Source organism: Alexandromys fortis, unplaced genomic scaffold, assembly GCF_014885135.2.
Source record: "Alexandromys fortis isolate MF-2015 unplaced genomic scaffold, M_Fortis_MF-2015_v1.1 scaffold_23, whole genome shotgun sequence".
Lineage (NCBI taxonomy): Eukaryota > Metazoa > Chordata > Mammalia > Rodentia > Cricetidae > Alexandromys > Alexandromys fortis.
The window spans coordinates 1,301,576-1,324,244 of NW_026067907.1; the positions used below are offsets into that span (position 1 = coordinate 1,301,576).

The window sequence follows — 22,669 nt, forward strand, 5'->3', positions numbered from 1 at the left end:
TTTGATTCAAATGTATTCCAGAAGGCTTTTCTTGTTAAATCACGTTATTTAGGGAGATTCTCCTCCCCTGGCAGAGTTTGTAAACTCAAGCTCCACACACTTTGACGGCCATTCGAGTTTAGCTGTGAACCTGTGATCTCCTGTCAGCCCCGTTCTATCTATAGCAGAAAGCACGGGACACTTCTGGCTCCACAGGTAGGGAGCAAAGGGAGCTGGAGTTTCTTCTAGGAACGCAGCCGCTGCAGCTGCCTCTAGCTGTGCTTCTGCTGTCCCTCAGCAGACAGCAAGTCTCCCCGACTCCCGATTCCCACTGCCATTCATCCAGCGTCGCGCAGAAGCCCAGCTGCCGCGTCTGCCGGGAGGGGCTGCCAAGTGCCCTGCCTACTGGCGGCTTCCCGAGAGTCCCTGCCACTCCACATACAAACACATCCTCACAGGCTCTGGCTTGATCACACAGCGAGCCACTCGATCATTGGAGCACATTCCTTCCTTCCTTCCTTCCTTCTTAACTGTCTCGGCCCTCACCTCTACAAACCCATGGAACATTTCTGGAAAGGCGCTCTTGAACCAGCAGGGTAGGATCGGTTTTTGATTTCTCTCTCTGTAGCTTGAGCATTTTGAGAAAGCAACTTACCTTTCTGCCTACTGTCTGTATCCTAGCCGGAGAGGAGGCTGTGCTATTTTTCTATCAGGGGGATCTGCGCGGCTCCTTTTTCCCCCTTTCTGGACTTGTAGGATTCTTTGTACCATTTATATATAATTTGGCAGGCTCAGATTGTTAAAAAGCCCCATGAAGTGCTTGCTTTTGCATGTGTTTTAAAAAGGCATTTGAAAATTGAAAGTGTGGCTTACGGAAACTAAATCTTCTGTAAAAAGATTGCTGGCCAGGAAGAGAAATATCTGCGATTCACCTAATGTGCTTTTAACCCTTTCTTTGCTGTCACCTATACTTATGGATGCCAAACTTAACTTTGTCTATGGATTTAAATCAGCTTAGCTGTATATCATCCAAAATGATCTGTTTTTCTAAGAATTAGATAAGCAATTACTCAGTAGAAAATATTTTTAAAGTATTACTATTAGTAACAGCAACCTTGACATTTGCCCGTCAAAGAGTATCAGGTACTCCTTGGGACTATATGGGATAGCAGTTAAAGTCAAATGCTAATGGGTGTTTTGGGGATATCAGGTTGGGGCAAAGGCAGTTTATTTTTTTAAAAAAGTATAAACATATCTTTTGTTACAGTAACAGGTGTGTGTGTATGAGCAGTCAGAATTTAATTCAATACTGGATTATAAACTTCTTTTTACCTCTTTGTCATTCAGGTATTTGATTTCATATGCCCCTACCTCAAGTGAGCCCAGGGGGTCCATTTGTAGAATTCAAGAGCTGGAAGACAGGGGAGGCTTTCAAAAGTTTCTGGTTAGCCGGACAGGGTTATCTAATTGCCAGAGCTGTGGTTAAGGGCCCCAGGTGATATTTTATAGGAAAACCGTCTCATGCCACGTTCAGTTTTCTCAAGTTTTGGTTGCATAACCTGTGGAAGGCAGGGACACCCATGTGCGCCTAACTGAAGGTTTTTCTGAATCATAGCCACATGAGAATTTCAAAAGGAAGCGAATTTGGTACTGGGGTCCAACAAAAACAGAAAAGCCAAGCTGGACGAATCTGTGATGGCCATGCTGGAAGGGACCCCTTGGTGAGCGTTTTTTTTTTTTTTTTTTTTTTTTTTTTTTTTTTTTTTTGGAAGATGTGGAAGCTGAAGGCTGGTCGTTTTTTCTTGACTCCAAGTACAGGTCTCCCTATATATGCTCCATCTCCGCTCTCCTGGCCCTAGATGCCTCCTGTGTCCTCCAATGCTAAATATAGCTAGCTGTCTGCGGCTGGCTGCATATGCAACCACACACTCCATCCTATTTGCCATATCTCAGTTACAGATACGGTTACCGTCCTCCCAGGGTTATTCTATGCATACGCTACGTGCTTCCAGCCAGCAAGAAGACCGAATCAAACAGAAAGAGAGACAAACAGAGACAGATTGGAGCCTGGCACCCAGCACATAGGCACATCAGGAAAAAGCGGCCTGTGGCTTAGTCTGCATTTGTTGCAAACCTAGTCTTCCTGGGGCTGGGGGTGGGGACACGGCTGCCGGAGAGCCCTCTGCTCCCTCACACCCCCTGCAGCGAATCCCAGCAGCGAAGAGCAGGAAAGTTAAGTTCAGGGAAGCGGTGCTTAGGGCGCGCTCGCGCTGCGAGGTTTCCAGCAGTGCCTGAAAGCAGCAGCCCCCGGTAGGCGGCTTCCAGCAGGTTTGCGGTGTCTAAGATCAGGGAAGACCAGAATGTAAAGTTGGAGAACCCGGGAGTGGCGGGGTGCGCTCGCTGGAGTTGGGTCACCTGGGCTCTGCAGGATCGCTCTGTTCCCGGGCAGGGCCAGGGCGAGTGCTCACGCCAAGGGTACCTGCGCTGCATCGCCTCTAACTGCGGGCTCTGCTTTTTTTTTTTTTTTTTTTTTCCCCCAGGTGGCCCGTCCGCTGCTGAGCCTTCTGCCTGCGCGAGGAGCCTCTCTGTGCCTGGCCGGCTGCAACTGACCATGACCATGACCCTCCACACCAAAGCCTCGGGAATGGCCTTGCTGCATCAGATCCAAGGAAACGAGCTGGAGCCCCTCAACCGCCCGCAGCTCAAGATGCCCCTGGAGAGGGCCCTGGGCGAGGTGTATGTGGACGGCAGCAAGCCCGCCGTGTTCAACTACCCCGAGAGTGCCGCCTACGAGTTCAACGCTGCCGCCGCCGCCGCTGCCTCGGCGCCGGTCTATGGCCAGTCGGGCATCGCCTATGGCCCCGGGTCCGAGGCTGCCGCCTTCGGTGCCAACAGCCTGGGGGCTTTTCCCCAGCTCAACAGCGTGTCTCCGAGTCCGCTGATGCTACTGCACCCGCCGCCGCCGCAGTTGTCGCCCTTCCTGCACCCGCACGGCCAGCAGGTGCCCTACTACCTGGAGAATGAGCCTAGCGCCTACGCCGCCGTGCGCGACCCCGGCCCTCCCGCCTTCTACAGGTACCCGCGCCACGTCGGGTTGGCCGCCGTGCCAGGGCTGGCCCGGGGAGGGAGCGCGAGAGGGGGAAACCTCACGGGCCACAGATCGCCCCCTCCCACTCCTCGGGGAAGTCAGGAAGGATTCTCTGCGCAGCCCGCCTTCTCTCCTTGGGCAGCTTTAAAACGATAACAGTAACAACAGCAACAACAGTATTCTCTGCCCGCAGTTTCTGTAGGAGAGGCAGATTCAAAAGGCCCGTGTTTCCTAACTACACAACCACTGGAAAAACAGTCCAAAGAAGTTATTTTTGGGAGAACACCCCAAAGCGAATAAACCCCAGGTGGCCAGGGGGTTTGTGCAAGGGCCTCCTTTATTATTTAAAGATGGAGGTGTTTGTGGTTAATGGAGCTCGGGGTAATTTATTTGTCATTATTTAAAAAAAAAATGTTTCAGTGGGTCGGGTTCAATGCTCTTTTATTTAGAGTATTGGACTGAAAATATGCAAGGTATATGCTAGATGATGAGGTTTTTAGGTGCCTACGGATCTTTTCCCCTGTCTTCCCCAGTCCAGGGTTCTAGATTCAGTTCCGGTTGCTCAGAAGAGCTGGTATGGGAGTTGAATGGGTCTCAGCAAGTTTTGATTTCTGGCTGAGTTCGAGTTAGAGCAGACTGCTGGTATATGACTTCTGACAGCTGGGAATTCATAGGTGTCCCGTGTATTTAGAATCTACCACGCAGAGGCAACAGCGCAGTAATACCCTGCAGCTAAGTTTCATGTTTGGTCCTGCAGGCAGAGAACGCTCTGGAGCGGCATGCAGGTTAGCTCTGTCCTGCCCCGCAGGCAGGCATTGTGAAAGAAGCCAGGGCAGTCCAGGACACGGGAATCCAGGGCACAGACTCTCAGTGACCTAAGTGACTACTGTTTTGTGTCTTCAATTTTAGCTTCTCCTAAGAGATTATTATTATTATTATTATTATTATTATTGTTGTTGTTGTTGTTGTTGTTGTTGTTGTTATCCTTACTTTTGATGTCCCTGTCCTCTCATTTCTCCTTTGCCCCGTGGGCCTGCGGAAGGAGTAGGTGGGTGGCTCTGGTAAACACCCACCTGTAGAGTTGCCTAGGGGTCAACAATCCATGAGACAGGATTGTATACATCTTCTGATGCCCACATGCTGCTGAATCTAAGCTAGCCCACTGTAGCTACCGGCATTTGGCTCCTGCCTGTGTCCAGACCTTCTGCATTACAAGCCTTGGACCTTTTTTTTTTTCCCTCAGTGTTCTGTGTCCAGATGTATTTACAGCAGAAGAAACAGGACCAAGGTGCAGATTGGTCCCAGAGGCTATTGAAGGGTGATTTCTCGGTATAGCTAAGCTCACCTCCAGCCCACACAGGGAACCAATGCATCAGATACTGAAGTGGATCCAGGCCCGGATTTCACAATCAGGATGAACAGTGACCAAAACTTTTTTTTTTTAATTTTTGGGTTCAAATTAATCTAACTTGCTTTAATTCAGGGTTAATATGGAAGAGGAAAATGATTTCTTCTCTCGACTTTTTTTCTTCTAAGCCTGAAGAACAAAATCTAGCGATTAAGACTAATTCATCCTTTTTGAATTCCTTGATGGGGAGGAGAGAGTTGGGAAGATATGAGTCCTGTAACCTCGTGATGGAGTTCCCAAAGTACTTTCTCTTCCATTTAATTTTCAGTTCTTTTATTGCAAATTAATGCCACTGGATTTCAATGGGGACTAATGAGCGGCTCCGTGGCGGGTTATTTACTGCCTCACTGATAATTAGAAAGCGAGCATGGGAAAATAAAGAGGGATCACATTTTATTCAACACCGTCCATCATCTCTGTGGCAAAGACTCTCACCACAGAGTACCCCACCTTAAACTTTTACTCCAAGTAATATTCAGATACTTAGAAAATACAAAACGACAAGGGATTCTTAGAAAAAAGGAAAGCAGAGAAAATGTTGCACACAGGTGGAATTCTGGGTGAAAATTTAGTTTTTGATTTTCTTATTTGGCTCATTTTCTATAACCTTTTTGCTTGAAATCTGTCTCTTATTACTTAGGGAGAAAGGAAAGTGTCTATGCAAGTGTTTCAAATGGGCATTTATGATAGATTTTTTTCTTTCTGAGATTTTCTTTTTTGAATAACTCTGGATTAATAAAAAAAAAGAAAGAAAACAGTTGAACAGGCTCTTTTCAAAAATCTTCACTCTTCCTAGGTAGTTCTCAATCGTTTGGGGGCTGAAAGCTGAGCTTTGACAAACTGCTTCTCATGGTCCAGTAGACGATGAAGTCAGTCTACCAGGTCCAGGTTCTGAAAACAGAACGAAGCCTAAAAGAATAGTGTTTTAGCCCGCATGAGAACACAGTTTGGGCTGGTTCTGACTTTCTTTGCCTATGGATGCCAGACTCGTGAAAAGTATATTTCTTACTGTGGGTTGAGGTTAAAGAAGTTTGGAAGATACAGATCTAAAATGGGACTCCGGAGAAAATAAACCACTTACGCAGGTGGCTGTAGTTTTATTTATGCAAACCCCAAAGCTAATTGGTCTATCTTCACTTTATTTCTCCCATACATGTTGCCTTGGTGTCTGCGGCCCAGCCAGACTAGGATTGACTATTTCTAATGTGGAATAGGGATACTTTGTGAACTCCCCACCTGCGTGTCCCAGTGGCCATAGGGATGGTCTGGGAATTTGGATGAAGTTTGAGTCCCTCAACACCTACCTGTTGCAGCTACCTTCTCCATTAGCCACAGCATGCAGCCATGTTCAGATATGAGGAGAAGGAGCAGGTAACATCACTTGGGGCTTGTAATAAAGCAAGAAATGCTGTCACCTGCCAAGATAACTTGTTACTGAGACACGATACGTTCATAGTAAACAAGTTGTGGTTTTATGGGCAGTGTCTTACTGAAGATTTCATGGAAGTCATTTTATCCAGAATTCTTCTTTAGCTTTTAGCCAGCTTTGAGGATTTCAAAGAAAGTTCAAGATGAAACAGTTATTGTGACCATAATTTAAAAAATTTAACATGGGTGTTTATTGATGCCCGGATACTATAATTTTAGTTTAGTTAGTATTTCTAAGGGCAGCACACTGGCCACCTTTCTAACAAAATGAAGCCAAACTTAACAAATGCATGGGCGAACCTTCCACAGCAGCCAAACCCCTGGTCCTTTCGAGATGGTGTCTGTATAGTTTGGAGAACTGGTTTGTGTGTGGCGATCACTGAAGACTACTTCTCAGCACTGAGACGTTCCAGGGAGAGAGTCGAGGGACAGATGTTCAAGTTTCCGATAATTCCTCCCATGCATTCGAGTGAGCTGGCCACTCTTTTTCTTTCAGCGATGGCATGTTTTAATCATTTAAGTTGTCGCTGACTACCTGACACATCAAACCGATCTAAGAATAGCACCACACACTCTGGAAGCAGCGTATGCTTGGATCTAAATGGTACCACATCTCTGAACCCCTTTTCTTTTTCTCCAGCCCCGTGCGGCTTGGGCCCACCTTGGAGAGAGCTCTTAGGGGTAACTGTCACTCATTCCCAACTTCTGCCTATATTTACTTGGATCCCATTCCACAGTTTTTGTCACTTACGCTTTATGAATATATGTATATGTGTGTGTACTGTGAAATTCATAATTTGAGAAAATTCGGGTTGAGCATTTTTGATTTCTTATGCTTTAAAAACCTAGATGGCCGGGGCAGCGGGCAGCAGGGAGGACTACAAAGGATGCCCCTGCACTATGATGAGAACATGGCGCTTTTCCGTCTGAAACGGAACACGTGAAGGCAGTGTGGTGGCCCCACAAGCATGCGGCATTTGCTGTTGCCTAACCCACATTGACTGTCAGTGCGTTTGTGTGCGCTAGAGCCAGGGACAGATCGGAGTGGCCAGGGGTTTTGATAGAAACAGAGTGACGGCAACATGAAATCTTTTCCTGCAAGCCAAATCTAGATGGAATCTTTATTACTCCCTGACATTCATTTGCTCGTCATAAAGAAACATGTGTGTTATAGATGCTTTTCTAGAATATCCACAGTCCAAGAGGTCTATAAAAATTTAGTATCAGGAAATTCACAGATCTGAATCATGTTTTTACCAACTCCATGCCATACGCAGATGAACACTCTTCTGTCTTCCCTGTGATGTCAGCATTATTTTAGGGTAATTTGGGAAGGTCCAGGATGAGGGAGCAGTGTATGGAGTGTCCCCCAACTTCTGTCTCAGGAATTTGTGAACGGGGAGAAAAGAGTAAATTAGCTTTTCATTTCAATGTTGAGTTTCGGTTCCTTGTTCAGGAAAGAAAAACATGGAATGGGTATACTTGTTTTGAATCAAAATGCATACTCCCAGAGAGATTCTAGATAAATCCAAAAAGTAGAGCCGTTTGCACACACACACACACCGAACAGAGTGGAAACATATGGACTTCCACCAAGGGACGGCGGCAGTCCATCAAAGTTACAAAGGGGTTTTATTTTACGGGTTCAGCTCGCAGTGAGCTGGTGGATGATTTTGTTTTGTAGCGAGTTCCCTCTTCATCCTGCCATCTTGCTCCTTAGTGCTGAAGTGCTCTGGAAGTTAAGGGGACACCTTTATGATACGCTTTGTCTTAGGACTGGGGGAAAAGGGCATATTTGACATGGTCTGTGCTTGGAGAATATTGTTAGGGATTCCAGGAAAACATTTGTCTTCCTTAATCAATAGGGTTTAAAAATAATGTTTACTTATCTATATTTTATTAAAATGTGATGGTTAGAAATAGAACTGTTTAGGGTCCAGCTAACAGAATTTTATGTAGTTTATTGAAGTAGTGATTTCAAGTAACTTGGTCTAAACACTAAGGTTGTGGTTACCATTTATAATTGATAGGGCCGTGCGGTGGTGACCTAGGATGGCAGTGTGGAAGACGGTGGTAATGACGGTAATGGTGATGGAGGAAGATGATGATGATGATGATGATGATGATAGTAACTGTGCGGGGCTCCGTCTGGATCAGAAGTGTTTTCTGTGTAGCACGGGGATGTTTATCCTACACACACTGAAATCTTCTAATACATTTGATTTACTTTGATTATTTAGCTATAATTTAGAAAAATTTCCAATGATATTACCAATCAAATTAATACTTCAGTCCTACTAAGTGCCGTAAACTGCTATGTAGAAATGCCAAATTCCCTCAAGCCATAAACAAATGTGGGGTTCCCCATCCTTTGAATTTTTAAGAGGGACAAATGTTGTTATGTGTTCGTTCCCTCAAATTTTTCCTACTGGGCTCAGTCATCTTTAACAAAGTGGTAGACTTGGGTTTTTTTTTCCCCTGTAATTTTCTCGTTTTTGGAGTTCCTGGGCCTTGTCCATAGAAACACCTTGAAGGTTCGCTTTGTGTTAATGGCGTTTGTCAAGGAGCGTTCAGATATAGGCGCATTAAAGCGAGCCCTTCAAATTCAGAGCCTTTCTGTGGATCCGGAGAGTGGAGAGGGCCCTCAGCCGTGATTTCATCCAGCTTGGAAGTCGCGCAGCTGTTCCCCCATTCTCTTTCTCTCAGCTCTATTCTAGTCCCGCGTTCTGCGGCCTCAGCTCCTTCCTTGGCTTCCAAATGCCAGCATATGTAGGGGTCCCTGGAGTGGACTGGGGGTGTTCGGCACTAGCCAGCAGGCAGCTTTGCTGTTGTTGTTTGAAACTTACAGGTTTTTTTATTTGTTCTAAGACCACAAAAACAAAATTATTACCTCTTAGTTTCTCATAACTGATAGCCTCAGTTATTCGGTTAGAAACTGCCCTCTGCACACCAACCTCTTTTCTTCATCATCTTTTTTTTTTAATTTTCAATTCGTTCTCATATTTTCTTGTTTTCTTTATCTTCAAATAAGCGAAAGTGTCGCACTCCCCTTAAGCTCTCTCTGGCTTTTTGTGCCATCATCAAGCTTTCCTTTCTTTATGCATCTGTTAATTGCTCGGATTTCTCCTCCACCTTTCCTGGCTTATTTCTCTCTAGACCTAGTTCATCTATTATTTTAACGACACTGGAACAGGTCTGGAGACTTCCTCTTTACCATAGGAAAGCCGATAGTTGGAGGATGTGCGTTCGTAACTCAGAAGGTCATGGACTAGATGGAGAATTCCAAAAAGGATCTCCCGTCTCAGCTTTATGGCTAGAAACTTGAAGGAAAACGAGGAAGCCATTTCCACTTAGTTAAGTGGCTTGGGTAGTTGATTTCTTCCTCCATTTGGCTCCCCTGTTCCAAACTGAGAAGAGCGTGGAGGCCATAGAGGCCATACTTTACAATAAAATACACTTTACCGTTCCCAGGAAGACATTTGATGGTACTGCCTCTAACAGCCAGAAAATCTTCCTGACTGGCATTTCAAATTCAGCTTTTTCATTTTCGGTGTGTGTGTGTGTGTGTGTGTGTGTGTGTGTGTGTGTGTGTGTAGGGGGGCCATGTATATGGAATTCAGATAGCTAAAAGTGCCGTTTGGGCCATTGTTCTTTGGAGTTCTAGAACCATGTGCGTCTGTGCAAGGCCTTTATGCTGGTTTTCCACCTCCACGAAAACACTCATCTCAAAAGTAGCTCGAGCCTAACGACGATTCACGCTCCTTATATCAGGAAAGCATCTAAACGGTGCTTTGTGGAGACACTGTCAAACTGTCGCTATTCTCCGTTGTCAGAAATATGATTGATTTTAAAGATATTTTGTGGAGATGGGTTTTTGTTTGGGGGTAGACTTTAGAGTATTTCTGCGAGGATATTTCCAGCAATTTGGAGTGAGAGGATGCAGTTCCCAATTTGAGTACAAGACCCAAGTATTTTCAGAAGGTATTTTCAGAAGGTGCTTTCTGTTAGACATTTTAGTTATAGGGAAAGGATTGTGGGGCCTTGGGAAGTCTCTTTGGTTTCTATACGCAGGATATTTGAGCACTGACGGGTCCAAACAGACACCGGGTCTGATTTACGCCCATTCCCCTCAATCCGCTGTGAAGCTGTCTGTGGCTGTGAGTTGAGAAGCTGATGGTTCGGGGAAGGGATGGAGGCAGTTGGGAAGCCTCCGCTGCAGCAGCCTCCTGGGTAAGGCCACGCAAGGAGGGCTGGCTGTTCTGATGCCTTCCGAAGTATGTGGAGAGTCTGTGGATCTCTCCTTCCCTAAAGAATGAATACACAAAAAAAGGGTCCGGAGGGCACACGGTCAGCCCTCATCTACTATAGATTCAGTCCTTAAAAACTCACCCATTGGAATTGATCAGAAGCCCCCCCAGTCCACAGAGAGGAGGATACTTTCTTAGCCTTTTCCTGCCGTGTGTGGCATGACAAAAACTTGAAGTCATCTACTCTGTATCTTTTTTTTTTTTCTAAGGCTGAACCTGACAGACTTTCATATTGCTTCATACTGTAAGTGCGTCCTTTTGGGGGTCTATTAGTGGCAGAGTGTTGGCATTTTTATCTCTTTTGTTTGTGTTTTTACTGTGTGTGATGCCCCCAGGCACGGCTCTGAAGTGCTTTCTAGTGTCTCTCAGTGCAAAAGGCGGCCAGAGATAAGCTGTGTTTAGCTGTAACTTGTACTGCGGTTGACTGAGTTCGATGTTAATGAATCAACAGTTTATATTGTTTTAAGCCGAAACACACATACAGTAAGGTTTTGTGTTGATCGGTTGGTAAACTGTGACCAGAATCTTCCAGAAACCCAGCCTGTTTTCTTCTCAAAGAGCAAGGGTTTAGTACCCATTAACTCTGCATTCACGGTGACTTCACAGAACATATCTACTGGGAATAATTAAGGGTATAACGAAAACACGTGCTTGGGAGCCAGGCCGCCTGTGTCTGCCTTCCGCCTCGACTCTTGTCTAGTTGGGATCTTTGGCAAGTTGCTTAATTGTGTGCCAAGGTATACTCATGCGGAAGATGCCAATCAGAATAGGAACTACATATTTGGGATGTTGTGAAGACTGAGTTCATAGATACCATGTGAGCTTGCAATGTGCCGGTGGTTTTGCGCCAGCCTTTTAATTTATTTCTCCCCACTTCTTCTCCCACTCTTTCTCCCCCTCTCCACCCCCTTTTACTGAGGCAGGCTCTCACTCTATAGCCAAGGCTGTCCTTGAGTTCGTAGACTTCCTAAACCCGGGAACCACCAACTCCAGCAATATTTATTCCTTCTTTCAAAGGAGGTTGAGCGATATCCATCAGCAAAGAAGAGAGGGGCTCTCTGTGAGCCCACGGTGCTTATCGCTTCCTTCTCTTGAATTCGCCTACAAGGAACCAGCTTTAATGCCCCATTGTGATGAGAAGTTGAAGTTTTCCAACCAGAAGGAAGCAGGAAGCTAATATTTCTTGAAATGCCCGGGATATGCCAGGTACTATGTTGGCAGAGAACAAAGCAAGCAACAGCCTCCAAATAAGTGAGAAGCATTCAGTCGACAAGGAGGAGGCAAGGCCTTAGATCTGGTGGAGTGAAGCAATCCCAGAGAGGGAAGGGTGAGGTGAGGGTGAGCCACTTGTGGGGGAAGCTGTGACAGGCTAGGCAGGGAGGACGTTCTTCTATGCCTTGGGGCCAAGGGGCATGTCTAAGCATCTCCAGGGGTAGCTTGATACTGCTGGTGGCCTCGGAGAATGGAGGACAAGATGTAGAAGTTACTCAGGCCTGGGTCTTCTCTCAGAGGTTCTGATCGTTGCTCTGAGGTGAAAGCTAAGATAGACAGTTAAAAAAAAAAAACAACAACAATGTACAGCCCCGTAGGGCTTTTCTAGTCAGTAGTCCATTGTCTTGCAGTTTCCTTGACTACCTGCACTACCCACCCCCACCCTTCAGACCACTTCGCATGCACGGGCTCTCTAGTGCAGTCCTGGAGATGGAGATGTGGAGGTGGTGACAACGTTCCTGGTGGCCTCCATGGTTTTGTTATGCTTGAAACTGTGAACCAAACTGATTCAACTGATTCCCTGGGGAGCCTGTCCTCCAGTGTGGATGCCTGAGGCAGGGCAGAGAGGGTGCTGAGGACAAACGTAACTGCCGCACCCCTTTCTCCTCCTCCTCTTTCCAAAACTGAAATGGAGGGGAGGCAATTTTGGTTGATGTAGACACAAAGAAGAACAGAAGGGTGTGGGCTTTTGCCACAGGATAGGAAGATGAAATTAGGAAATAACCTAAAATCATGGGTATAAACCCACACATCCGATTCTCTTGAATGATCTGGATTTTGCTCGGTGATTAGATAGTTTAATGTGATGGAAGCCCTTTTGTCACCCCACTATCCCGGCTGCCCCAGTAGGGTTCTCTTCCATTTAGGCCTGTCAGAGAGTTACCAGGATGTTTGTGGTGGATATAACCTCCAGAACCTGCAATTAAATTCATATTGGTGTCTAAAAAAAAATCGAGCTGTGCCTCTGGAAAGTTCCTGAAAGTGGTTTTTATTTCAAATATAAAGATCACACCATGATAATGAACTCACAGATAAGATTATCACACAGCTAGCTTATGGTAGCTTCTCCAACAGCCACGTCCCCGCTTGCAAACTCTGTCCGTTGCAGTGAGCTTCTGTTCGGATGGAATGGCCATTCCAAAGCCATGCAGCGTCAATTAGGCTTGCCCACGCTCGCCATCAACTCCATTTGTATGTACTTGTCCATAACAAAGGAAAAAAAAACCCCGGCTAAGTAGAAACTGGAAGAACAATGAGCTTTCTCTGGTTATCCATTCTGATGCATAGGAATCATGATTTATAAAATCAAACCAGCTCCGCCAGTCAATCTATGAAATTCAACCTTATTTGAATAAGTCTGTGTTTGCCATTAGGAAGTAATTTTATCCAGGGACCCAGGGACTTGTGAAAACTTCAATTTCTTGAGATGTTTATAGTGACCGACTATGATGGGCATAAAGGTAGTGCCAGTCAGTTTGTGGTATGCCTTTAAACACAGACATGGCAGTTCTTCCCATACGCCTCTTGGCATCACTGTCTGCTTTTTTGTTTATGGCTGGTCCTTTTTTATTGCGGTTGGAGATACCGGTCTTTCCACTTCAGAATTTATTTACTAATCTTTTTAGGTTGTTCTGAGAACACCTAACTCTAGGCTTGCTTATCTGATTGGTCTTCCCCAGCTTAAGTACCTCAGTGCTTCCTCAATGGTCACATTCTAAGTGGGGTGACATTCATACCCTTGTCATTTCATTCCAGCCAGTCTCCTATGATTGCTCTCAGACGCTCTCGTCCAGAGCCGAGCACTCCTCGCCTCTTCTTTGTTAGGATCCTAGTACTGGGAAGTCAAAGCTCCGCTCAAATGCTGCCTCTGTCTAGTGTGCTTTACAGTATCTGTGGTTAACACTATTTTACCTCTTTGTTACCTTTATTGTGGTATCTATAGATTTTCTTTCATTTGACTCTAAAGAAATTGGTCTCTTCTGTTTGTATCATCAATTACAGCAATTTCATAGATATTGTTAATTAACTCACAGATGTATTCACTCAACAAACTCCACTGCGTTTTGATCAAGTCCTGAATCCTGTGGCAGGTACAGAGATCTGACACATTGTTCTCAAGGGGTTTATAGTCAGGGAGGCAAATAAGAGTCTGCCAAGAAATGACAGTGGACTAAGAATCCCACTAGAGGTGCTGTGGAGAGCATTGACAAAGAGTTAGTTTACAGTCCTACCTCACTGAAGCAGAGGTCACAGAAGGGTTGACTGAGCAAGGGATACTCACCTGGGGGTCTTGAAGAATGAGGATGCAGCCAGGAGCTGGGCAAGGCTGTGAGCAGACCTGAGCTTGACTTGCTCAGGCAGCGCATCCTTGCAACCCCATCCCATGGAACTGCAAATACATAGCCAAATTGTTTCATTGGAAAAAAAAAAGTGAACGTAAATTGTTAAGACTCAAAGAGAAGAATAATAATACTACCAGCTTGTGTGCTTGGGGGGTTTCAAGCATAGTGTACCGGTACCTTGTTGATTAGTTTACAGAGATGATCTTGTTTAATTTTTATGCCAGCCCTCATAACCAGTACAATTATTATTCTCATTTATGGATGAAGGAACTAAATTTCAAAGAGGGTCACAGGGCCAGAACTAGAGAACCAGGGATGCAAAGTCTAAAAGATGAAGCTGAAACCTTAAACGGCCAGAATTCTTTGTGGAAAAAGTGACGGGATGCCTTCTGCCAGCGATCAAATCTCTGGCCTATTGGTCTTTTAGATTATTGGCAATGTCTTTAATTTTTTGTTTTTTGATTGTGACAATGCTTTCATCTTTGACTATGTTCTCAGGCTGCTGCTTTCAATTTTATGGGAAGTGGCTATTTTTATGATTCTTACTAAAACGTGTGTTTAAACAATTTTCCATTAAGTAGGGGGATGTTTTCTCTTCTATTATCAGAAGGAGCTATTAAATGTTATCCTAACAGCGCTTGCTGATAGCAACCTTATTAATTTCTTTGCATGTGAACTCAGTCTGAGAATCTGAAATTGGGTTGGAGTGACGGTGCTCTTTTGGTCCAGTCCTCTGTGCACGTTTATAAGATCATAAAGCCATTGTGCTTTTAATCTAGAGGAGAGGCTAGCCAATGCTCTGCTTTAGGCTTTTTGCTTTTGTGGAGATGAGACCTCAGCTTCTCAGCATTTTAACCTGAAGAGAGACCTTAGACATGATTTCTTTCTACTCTTTCATTTTCTGGATGAAGAAAATGAAGTCCCGAGAGGCAAAGTGACTTTCCCCCAGGTTCTCAGGCCGGGAGAGCATAGTCAGGGCTGTGCTGAAGATCGACTCCCGTCCTCTCCATCACACTTAATAGACAGAAGCACAGTCAGTCCCATCCTCCCGGGGATGCTGACTGCATCTGGGCTAATTGTTGTAGTTCAGGCATTTGCAATGGAAGCTCAACAAAAACAAAGTGGAATGAGGGAATGGTTGATTCTGGTTGCTAAGAAATTAACATGATGGCTGAAGCAAGTGTACTGGCTGCACCTGCCCAGACTGTCCATCTGTTTAATTGGTCCATGGTCCATGCGAGCAATGCTAACCTTTGTTTGGAGTTCAGCTTTAGCTCCACGGTGGAGACGCGTCTCCTATACTTCTGTTTAGATTGTTTTCTCTCTGCCCTAATTATTATATTGTTTACTTTTGATTGAAGATTACCTTCCTTGTTTTCTCTTTATTTTTTTCTGTTTCCAAAGCTTAAAGGTTAGGCATTACCTTGCCAGATTTCTCTAGAGCCTCAGATTGACTCTCTTCAGATTTCAAGAGTGGTTGGATGCTGTTTTAACTCTTTTCTTACCGATGCAAGGAGCTCACATGAGGTCATTTTAGAAAATGATGGAATTGAAGAACGCAGGTTGTCACTGCTGAAATTCTGTGTCTTCTCGGAGACTAATTTATAGGCTTAGTGCTTATAATTTATAAGCTTTGTCCTGCTTCCTATGAACATTTTCCCTCTGTAGTTGAATGTTGTCCCCGGAAAGGAACTGTAAATTTAATAAGCACAACAATGGATGGAGCTACATGCGAGGTGTGTAATTAGTACTCCCAATAGATGGTCAGCACATTTATTGTGGCTGGTGGTTTTATAACTACAAAACAAAATGACAGCTTGCTCTGTGGGAATTTATATTTACCCAGATAGGGTCTAGAATTAAGGAGGTGAACAATGTTTTTTTCACTTTAATGGTTTTTTTAAGGAGTTAAGGAATTATTAGAACTGTCAGTTAAAGTATTTGAAAAGGCATCAGCCACCATTTTACACTTCACAGCACTGTGAAGCGAGCAAGTGCGAATTGAATATGCTTTTATTGGCACTGTATGTCTCTGTGTGTAAACACAAGCCTGTTCGAGGGAGAAGATGTTCCATGGGCTTCTTTACATTGGTTTTCATGTTTCCTTTTCCCTTTGTGAACAATTGTAGGTCAGTATTTTCTTCTGTTTTGAAAAACTTCCGCCACTATCTTTTCAGTAGTGTGACTTTCACTAGGGAAGCACATCTATTCTTGTGATATTTTGAGAGGTCCTTGTCCAGCACTCTAAGGGTTCCCTGGACATAAGTAATACTGGGTGTAAGACTGTCAGGTCGATGACAACTTATAAGTCAATCCTTCTCTATGGAAGGTGATCATTCAATCTTGGAGTCAAAGTGTCTCCCTTCTCCCCATCTTTCCTCTCTCCTCTCCTCTCCTCTCCTCTCCTCTCCTCTCCTCTCCTCTCCTCTCCTCTCCCCTCCCCTCCCCTCCCTTCTGAGAATGTTGCACTCACATAATCCAAGGTAGCTTCGACCTTACTCTATAGTCAATCATGACCTTGACTTTCTGATTCTCACGCCTCGACCTTCCCAGTGTTGCGAACGCAGGCAGTTGCCACCACACTTATGTCATGCAGTGCTGACGATTAAACCTCATGTATGCTAGGCAAGCCCTCTACCAGTTGAGCTCCCGCTCTAGATGCTAGACCACAGCTTTCTGATGGGCTCTAGCAAACGCTAACATTGGCAGATAGAGGGGAGTTAAGAAAGCTTACTGAAATCCAAGTGCCTCATGGAACTTCCCTAACAACAGATCCAGAACCTTCTTTTTGGTAACTATGGTGGTCTTAATGAAGAGTGTCTCCCATAGACACTGGTACTTGAGCCCTAGGTTTGCAGTTGGTGGCTCTCTTTGGGGAGGTGGTTCAGCCTCATTAGTAGAAGTTTGTCAATGTGGGCGGATAGGTTTTGAGAGTACACAGACATTCTCTCTCGGCCTTGTGCCGTGAAGACGTGTGCTCTCAGTTTCCCGCTCCTACCGTTCCCGATACTTTCTGTCACGCCTCCGTGTCACCATGGACTCTTAAACCTCTGAAATGATAGGTGAAAATAAAATCTTTCTTCCATACACTGCTTTTGATCATGGTGGGTTTTTTTTCTTTTCCCACAACAGTAGGGTAATTAATACAGTGAGTTGCGCTGGGTGGATCACGAGATGAAGCCCTCCACCGCCCAAATCACTACAGGAAACAGGTAAATGTTAATTTAATGGGACAAACTACTGGTCCAGGTGTACGCTCTTGTCGCTCCAGTGGGAGTTGGTCTCTTGAGGAGAAAATAATGAGTAAGCCTGTGATCATCAACGTTTTCTACTGTTGAGAGCTCAAGGATGTAACTGCGGCAGGCCCCACCCTTCTTTACTGCCTTCCTTAAACGTGTCATATTTAGGGCTTCCAGATCAAATGCAAGTTGCAATTTCAGATAAGTAACGAATAACTTGTAAATTATGCCTCATGCGACAATTTGTTAAAAATTTGTTTTCTAAATCTGAAATTCAAATTTGACCATTGCCTTGCATTTTTTTAATATTTATTTATTTATTTATTTATTATGTATACAATATTCTGTCTGTGTGTATGCCTGCAGGCCAGAAGAGGGCACCAGACCCCATTACAGATGGTTGTGAGCCACCATGTGGTTGCTGGGAATTGAACTCAGGACCTTTGGAAGAGCAGGCAATGCTCTTAACCTCTGAGCCATCTCTCCAGCCCCCATTGCCTTGCATTTTATTTATTATCTTATTGGGATAATCTGACAACCTTTCTTGAGTGGCCTGTTCATTGTGTTTGGGCTTTGAAGCCCCAAGGACAGCTTCTCTGTTAGACAGAACTTTCTAGTTATTATACAAATGTCACTTGTCCTCTTCTATCTGAGTCTGTGGAGGCACATTGATAAAGAATTTCCCACTCATTTTTTCTTGAAATTATTATTGACCAGGAGAGTGACTGTAGGTCTAGATCAAGCATGGACTATGCCATTATTTAGATAATGATAAGTCTTGATAAATATGTATTTTGATAATTATAAAGATAAATAAAGTATAAGGAAAATATTAAAATATATATGGGGCAGAAAGCAAAGGACAGTGATTGGTAAAGAGGCCTTGCTTGTAATTGTGAATGTTTCTGAGCACTATAGAAACAATGTTTCTTTCTGTAGTCACAGGGTGATTCTCTTAATTCTGTGGCATTATAGAACTTCAGAAATAGGGGCTCAGAAAGCAAGTCTCAGAAAATTTTCCTAAAATAAGAAAGGTTTAGGAAGGATCACACATTCCTCTCAATGAGGCGTGGACGAGCCCTGCACTCTCGGCCTCCACCTGTCTGTTCAGTTTGCCACTCTTTGAGTTTGTTGGCTTCTGGCAGAAAAACTTGAGCTTGACCGTGGCTTGAGAGGTAGGTGGCTTGCTATTTGAGGGGCTGCCTGTGTGCATACAGGCATGGAAGCACAGGGCAGCTCCTGTGAATAGTGGGGTTTGTAGGGAAATCAAGGACACAGCCTAAGATAGCGATCTTTGGAGTACAGACCCCATTAACTGTCGTAGTGTTGTTTTCTAGGGTTGCTTCTCTGAAATCCTCTTGATGAAAACATAGAGAAAAGGAACTGGAGAGTTTCTGAGCCCTCTGAGATATCTCCTTTTACCCTGCTCTGATGCAAGGATACTAAAGGGTTCCCAGAAACACATTCCAGGATGTTTCTGGGAAATGAAGTTGGCACAAGGCTGGAAGTATGCCATCCATGGCTTCCAGGTGCTTAGAATATGTGTGGCCTTAGCTTGCAGAAACCCAGCCCAGTGGCTACCAGATGAATAATTGGCCCCCAGTGCGAGCTGCATTCAAAGAAAACACCGGGGATGGGGAAGAGCGTGAAATCCAAGATTTCTGGTTGAGTTTGTTTCTTGACTCGGTAACATTTTATAACTTGGAGAACTAACTAATAGGACAACCAGAGAATTTCTGACCCAGCACAATGTTTGCTTTGAATATTATGTATAAGAGAAATAAGAACATAGAATGTTAATGTTGATTTTCCTCTGAGCAAGGTCAGACAGAATAGAGGAAGTGGAGGCTGGGAGTCTATGCTCTCACACCAGACTTCCTGCTGCTTCCAGTACCACTGTGTAAACAAACCCATCGGAGGATGCTCTCTAGAAATGAGAAGGTTTTCAGATTCAGAGATCTGCTAGGCTGGGAGCTGGGACAGTCTGTGCTGGGGGTCAGCAACATGGTTGTTCCTCAAGTTGTCAGCCAGATTTACCTGCTGCAACTTGTTCCTCAAGCTCCAAAAACCCTTGTTTTATTAATTTTGTTGAATCCCTGGGTACTGCATGGCACTTTTGCTCTTATTTATTGGAGAGTAATTAAAGTAACTGTTAACAACCAGGTGTACAGGGAGCAGCAGAGCCTGTCTGACAAGCCCCCACTTCATCCAATTGAAGTCACGTCTCCAGCTTGCTTCAATGGGTGGCTGGCTGACTCAGTTTGCTCATTCATGCCTTCAGCACAGATTAACTATTTACTGTATGCTAGGCATGGTTCTAAGTCCTGTAAAAGAAACTCTGAAGAAAGCTAGAAGAAAGGATGACCCAAAGAAAAAAGGAAAAAGGGAAGGTTTTTGTAGGCTTGAAATAGCCTTAGCTTCCTGAACTCTACCACCAATGACTGAGGAGGGGGTTGGAACGAAAGATGAGCTGAGAGATCAAGCCCGCAATAGCCTAACCCAGGGACCACAGCACTGATGTGTGCACAGGATGCTGGAGAAGAGGACAGATCAAGTATGATGCCAAACGCACAGAGATTCTTTCACACAGAGCATCTATCTCACTCTGGCAAGGTCGAATCTTACCATAATCCCAGACCAGCTTTGGTGCCACCTGTGGGTAGGTGCAAAGGGCTCTTTCAGCTGTGGACGCTGGGACTAGACTTTCCTGGTTACTCCTTCTTGATTTTCCTACTGTCTCTACCAAGAGTCAAGCTCAGAGGGGAAATCAGGTTTCGCTGCTGATACAATAACAAAATCAATCCCGCTTAATTCTCAGAAGACACAGTGAGGCGCTTTGGTGTAACCAGGAAATGTCTGCAGATGGTGCTAGCTGGAGACACAGGAACACACACTGCATGCTATACAGATGTCATAGTGAGTGAAGGTTGGGCTGATGTGTGTGAGACACCTTGTGAAGGGCAGGAATCCTCCAACCCGTTTGAGGCTTGGACTTGCAACGACTATCTCTCTAACTTAGGATGCCATACAAGGTTACTTTCTAGAACATCTCAGCCTTCTTCCAGGTTCGTGTCCCAAGGGCTTCATTTGTCCTCCTCCTGTGGACTTAGCAGTCTGGCAACCAATGAACTGCCATTTCTCACACGGCATGCCTTGGCTCTTCCCACCAGGAGGTGTGAGCCCAGAGCACTCCGCAGTCGTTCAGACTCCTGGCATCATACAGACCCATGGCAACACCGTCCTACAGCTTCACCTAATAACCACCCTCACTGCATGACACTACACAGTTCCTCAGGCTTCAGATCCACTGCACAGTGGGGTCCTGTATTGGGGGCAGCCAGTTATTTGAATTTATTTCAATGGTATTCTATTTAATTAGATTACGCGTACCTAGCTCTGTGATCCTTCAAATGATAACAGTTATCTTGAGAGGTTAGATAGTAAATCTGCCCCAACAAGTGCCCCATGGCCTTCTTGAATTCCCCACAGGCAAGGGAAGATGATAGAGAACCCAGAGCTTGGAGTTCTTGTGGGCCACTCCCATTTAGCAGGACTGTCTAAAGAACTCCCTATGAGTCTTTAGAACAAGTCGCTAAGCACTTGACTTGGATTTTCTTCCCACCTCCCTCATGCCATCCCTCCTGCTGGTTTTATTGTCCTTTCTTCTTGCCTTCTATTAGAAAAGCGAACAGCGTGAGAGGCAGTCCTGTTAGCAGTTGGTAACGAGGGGATGGTTCTTCTTGACGGTTACCTTTGTTGGCATGGGCGTTGCCATCATTACCGGACAAGTAACGAGAAGACTTCACTGTGACACTTCCCTCCCCTCCAAACCTCTCTTTTGCACTTTGGTACTCTTAGGAAAGAATTCTGAGAAATGGGCTGTACCCTCATGGGACTCGTTGAATGAATTCTAGCTGGCCGCAGCTGTTCCTGCTGGTCTGAGCCATGGGAGAGAGTCTCAGTTACACACACATGGTGCCAGAAGGCATTTAGGGAGCACAGTTGTAATCTCTCATTTTAAAGAGAAAATCAGGTTTAGGGAGGTCTGCTTATGCCGTTCAGCTGTTACTGGGTGGATTTCTGTCTAGAGAGTGGCGGTTCTGACTCGGTCTACAGGCTTGTCACCGCAGCACATGGCCCTGCTTGCTCCATCCTGAAGTTTGTCACTGCTGCGACTGTGCCTTCTCCAGTGTCATCAGCTTCCCAAATGATTTTTTTTTTAACCAAAAATTCCCACTTGCAATTCTGGACGTGTTTGTGTGAACTTTTATATGATGACACATTGATTCTCTCTCCACGGTGGGATCATAAATAAAATGGTTTATAGCTCAGTCTCAAAAGCAGGCAGGAGGCCAGTGCTTAAAAGGGGCTTTTTGGGGTCCTTGGTGCTGTGTGTTTAAGTACGATGCTGGAGGACTCTGCCTGTGTGTGCTCCCCAAGGCAGAGGATGGGCTCTGTCTCCTTTGTATCCTCTAACCTTCAAGCACCCTCTCCTTTTGGTTCACTCTTTATTTCTGTCCATTACTGGCTGATCAGAAATAGCTGTTCACTCAGCACTGGGCAAAGGTGAGTGACTTTCTCAGTAATCCAGCCCGTGCATGAATTTATTCTTCTGACATATGTCATGTTTCCTGTGAAAATTAGTCTGGAAATCAGACTTTTTCCCCTTTGAGAAAGAAGGTGTGGAGTCGAATTGCAGCTCTCCCTCCCTCTCCCTTTCCCTCCTTTGTCTCCTCTGCATACCCTGCTTTTTGCCTCTTTGGGCTTCTGGACCTCCCCATTCATTAGCACTTGTAACAGATTGGTGTGAGCGAGAAAGGACAGGTGATGAGACTCAAATTGGGTCATTTGGTTACACATTAGTAAGTGACAAAAGATAAAAACGATATTGAGCAAATGGGATTCTTTTTCAGGGACTTGAGACCAGGCTACTCCTGTTTCCCATTAGTGTAGAAAATGAACGCTTGCTTGTATTTTGGGGTGAAGACATTTTTCTTAAGTGAGTGGGAAAACCTCTTGACATTTCATAAAAAGCCTCGCTTTTGAGTGGAGAATGCTAATGTTCTTTGTGCATAAAGAACTTTAGAACTCTTACCTGCGAGCATTAGTGATACACCCATTTTCTATTTGCTTGTGAGTTAAAATAGGTATTTTCCAAACTGGGTGTAGTGGGAATGTCTGTTATTCTAACACTTGGGAGGCTGAGACAGGAGGATTGCCATGAATCTAAGGCCAGCCTCAGCTACACACTATGTACCAGGTCATCCAGGGTTTCACTGAAAACCTTTGTCTCAAAAAAATATGAAATAAAACAAAAAAGAGCTGAAATCACATTTTTAGGAAAAAACTGAAACATTTGTCAATCCATCTTAGCTCACTAACTCCATTTTCATGGAACTCAATAGAGTTTTCAACCTTTGCTCTGGAAATTAACATTTTCCTCTCAAGACGTATTATTGGCCTTGTGGCAAGTAATTACAGGCAATTACTGCGGGGATTTATGAGTCTATGGATGAGTTCCGAGGCGATGACCTTGTTCGCAGATGTGAGATCTTTGTCTTTGGCTTGCAAGGCCTTTGGGTGGAGCTCCCAAGAACGGAGATCTG

At 44.8% G+C, this 22,669-nt stretch overlaps 1 protein-coding gene across 9 annotated transcripts in view; it reads left to right on the forward strand.

Annotated features, from left to right (window-relative positions):
* Positions 1 to 22,669, forward strand: part of Esr1 (estrogen receptor 1) — a 343,514-nt gene that overhangs the window by 92,866 nt on the left and 227,979 nt on the right. For 4 of the 9 annotated variants that reach the window (XM_050135642.1, XM_050135643.1, XM_050135645.1 and 1 more), the window contains one exon: positions 2,520 to 3,054. In XM_050135642.1, coding sequence (XP_049991599.1) covers positions 2,591 to 3,054 — 464 coding nt within the window. In that variant the 5' untranslated portion in view covers positions 2,520 to 2,590. Of the gene's footprint in view, positions 1 to 333; positions 576 to 1,579; positions 1,701 to 1,882; positions 2,290 to 2,321; positions 2,342 to 2,519; positions 3,055 to 22,669 lie in introns of those variants that run through there. The other 5 variants (XM_050135650.1, XM_050135641.1, XM_050135647.1 and 2 more) reach the window with 5 other exon arrangements.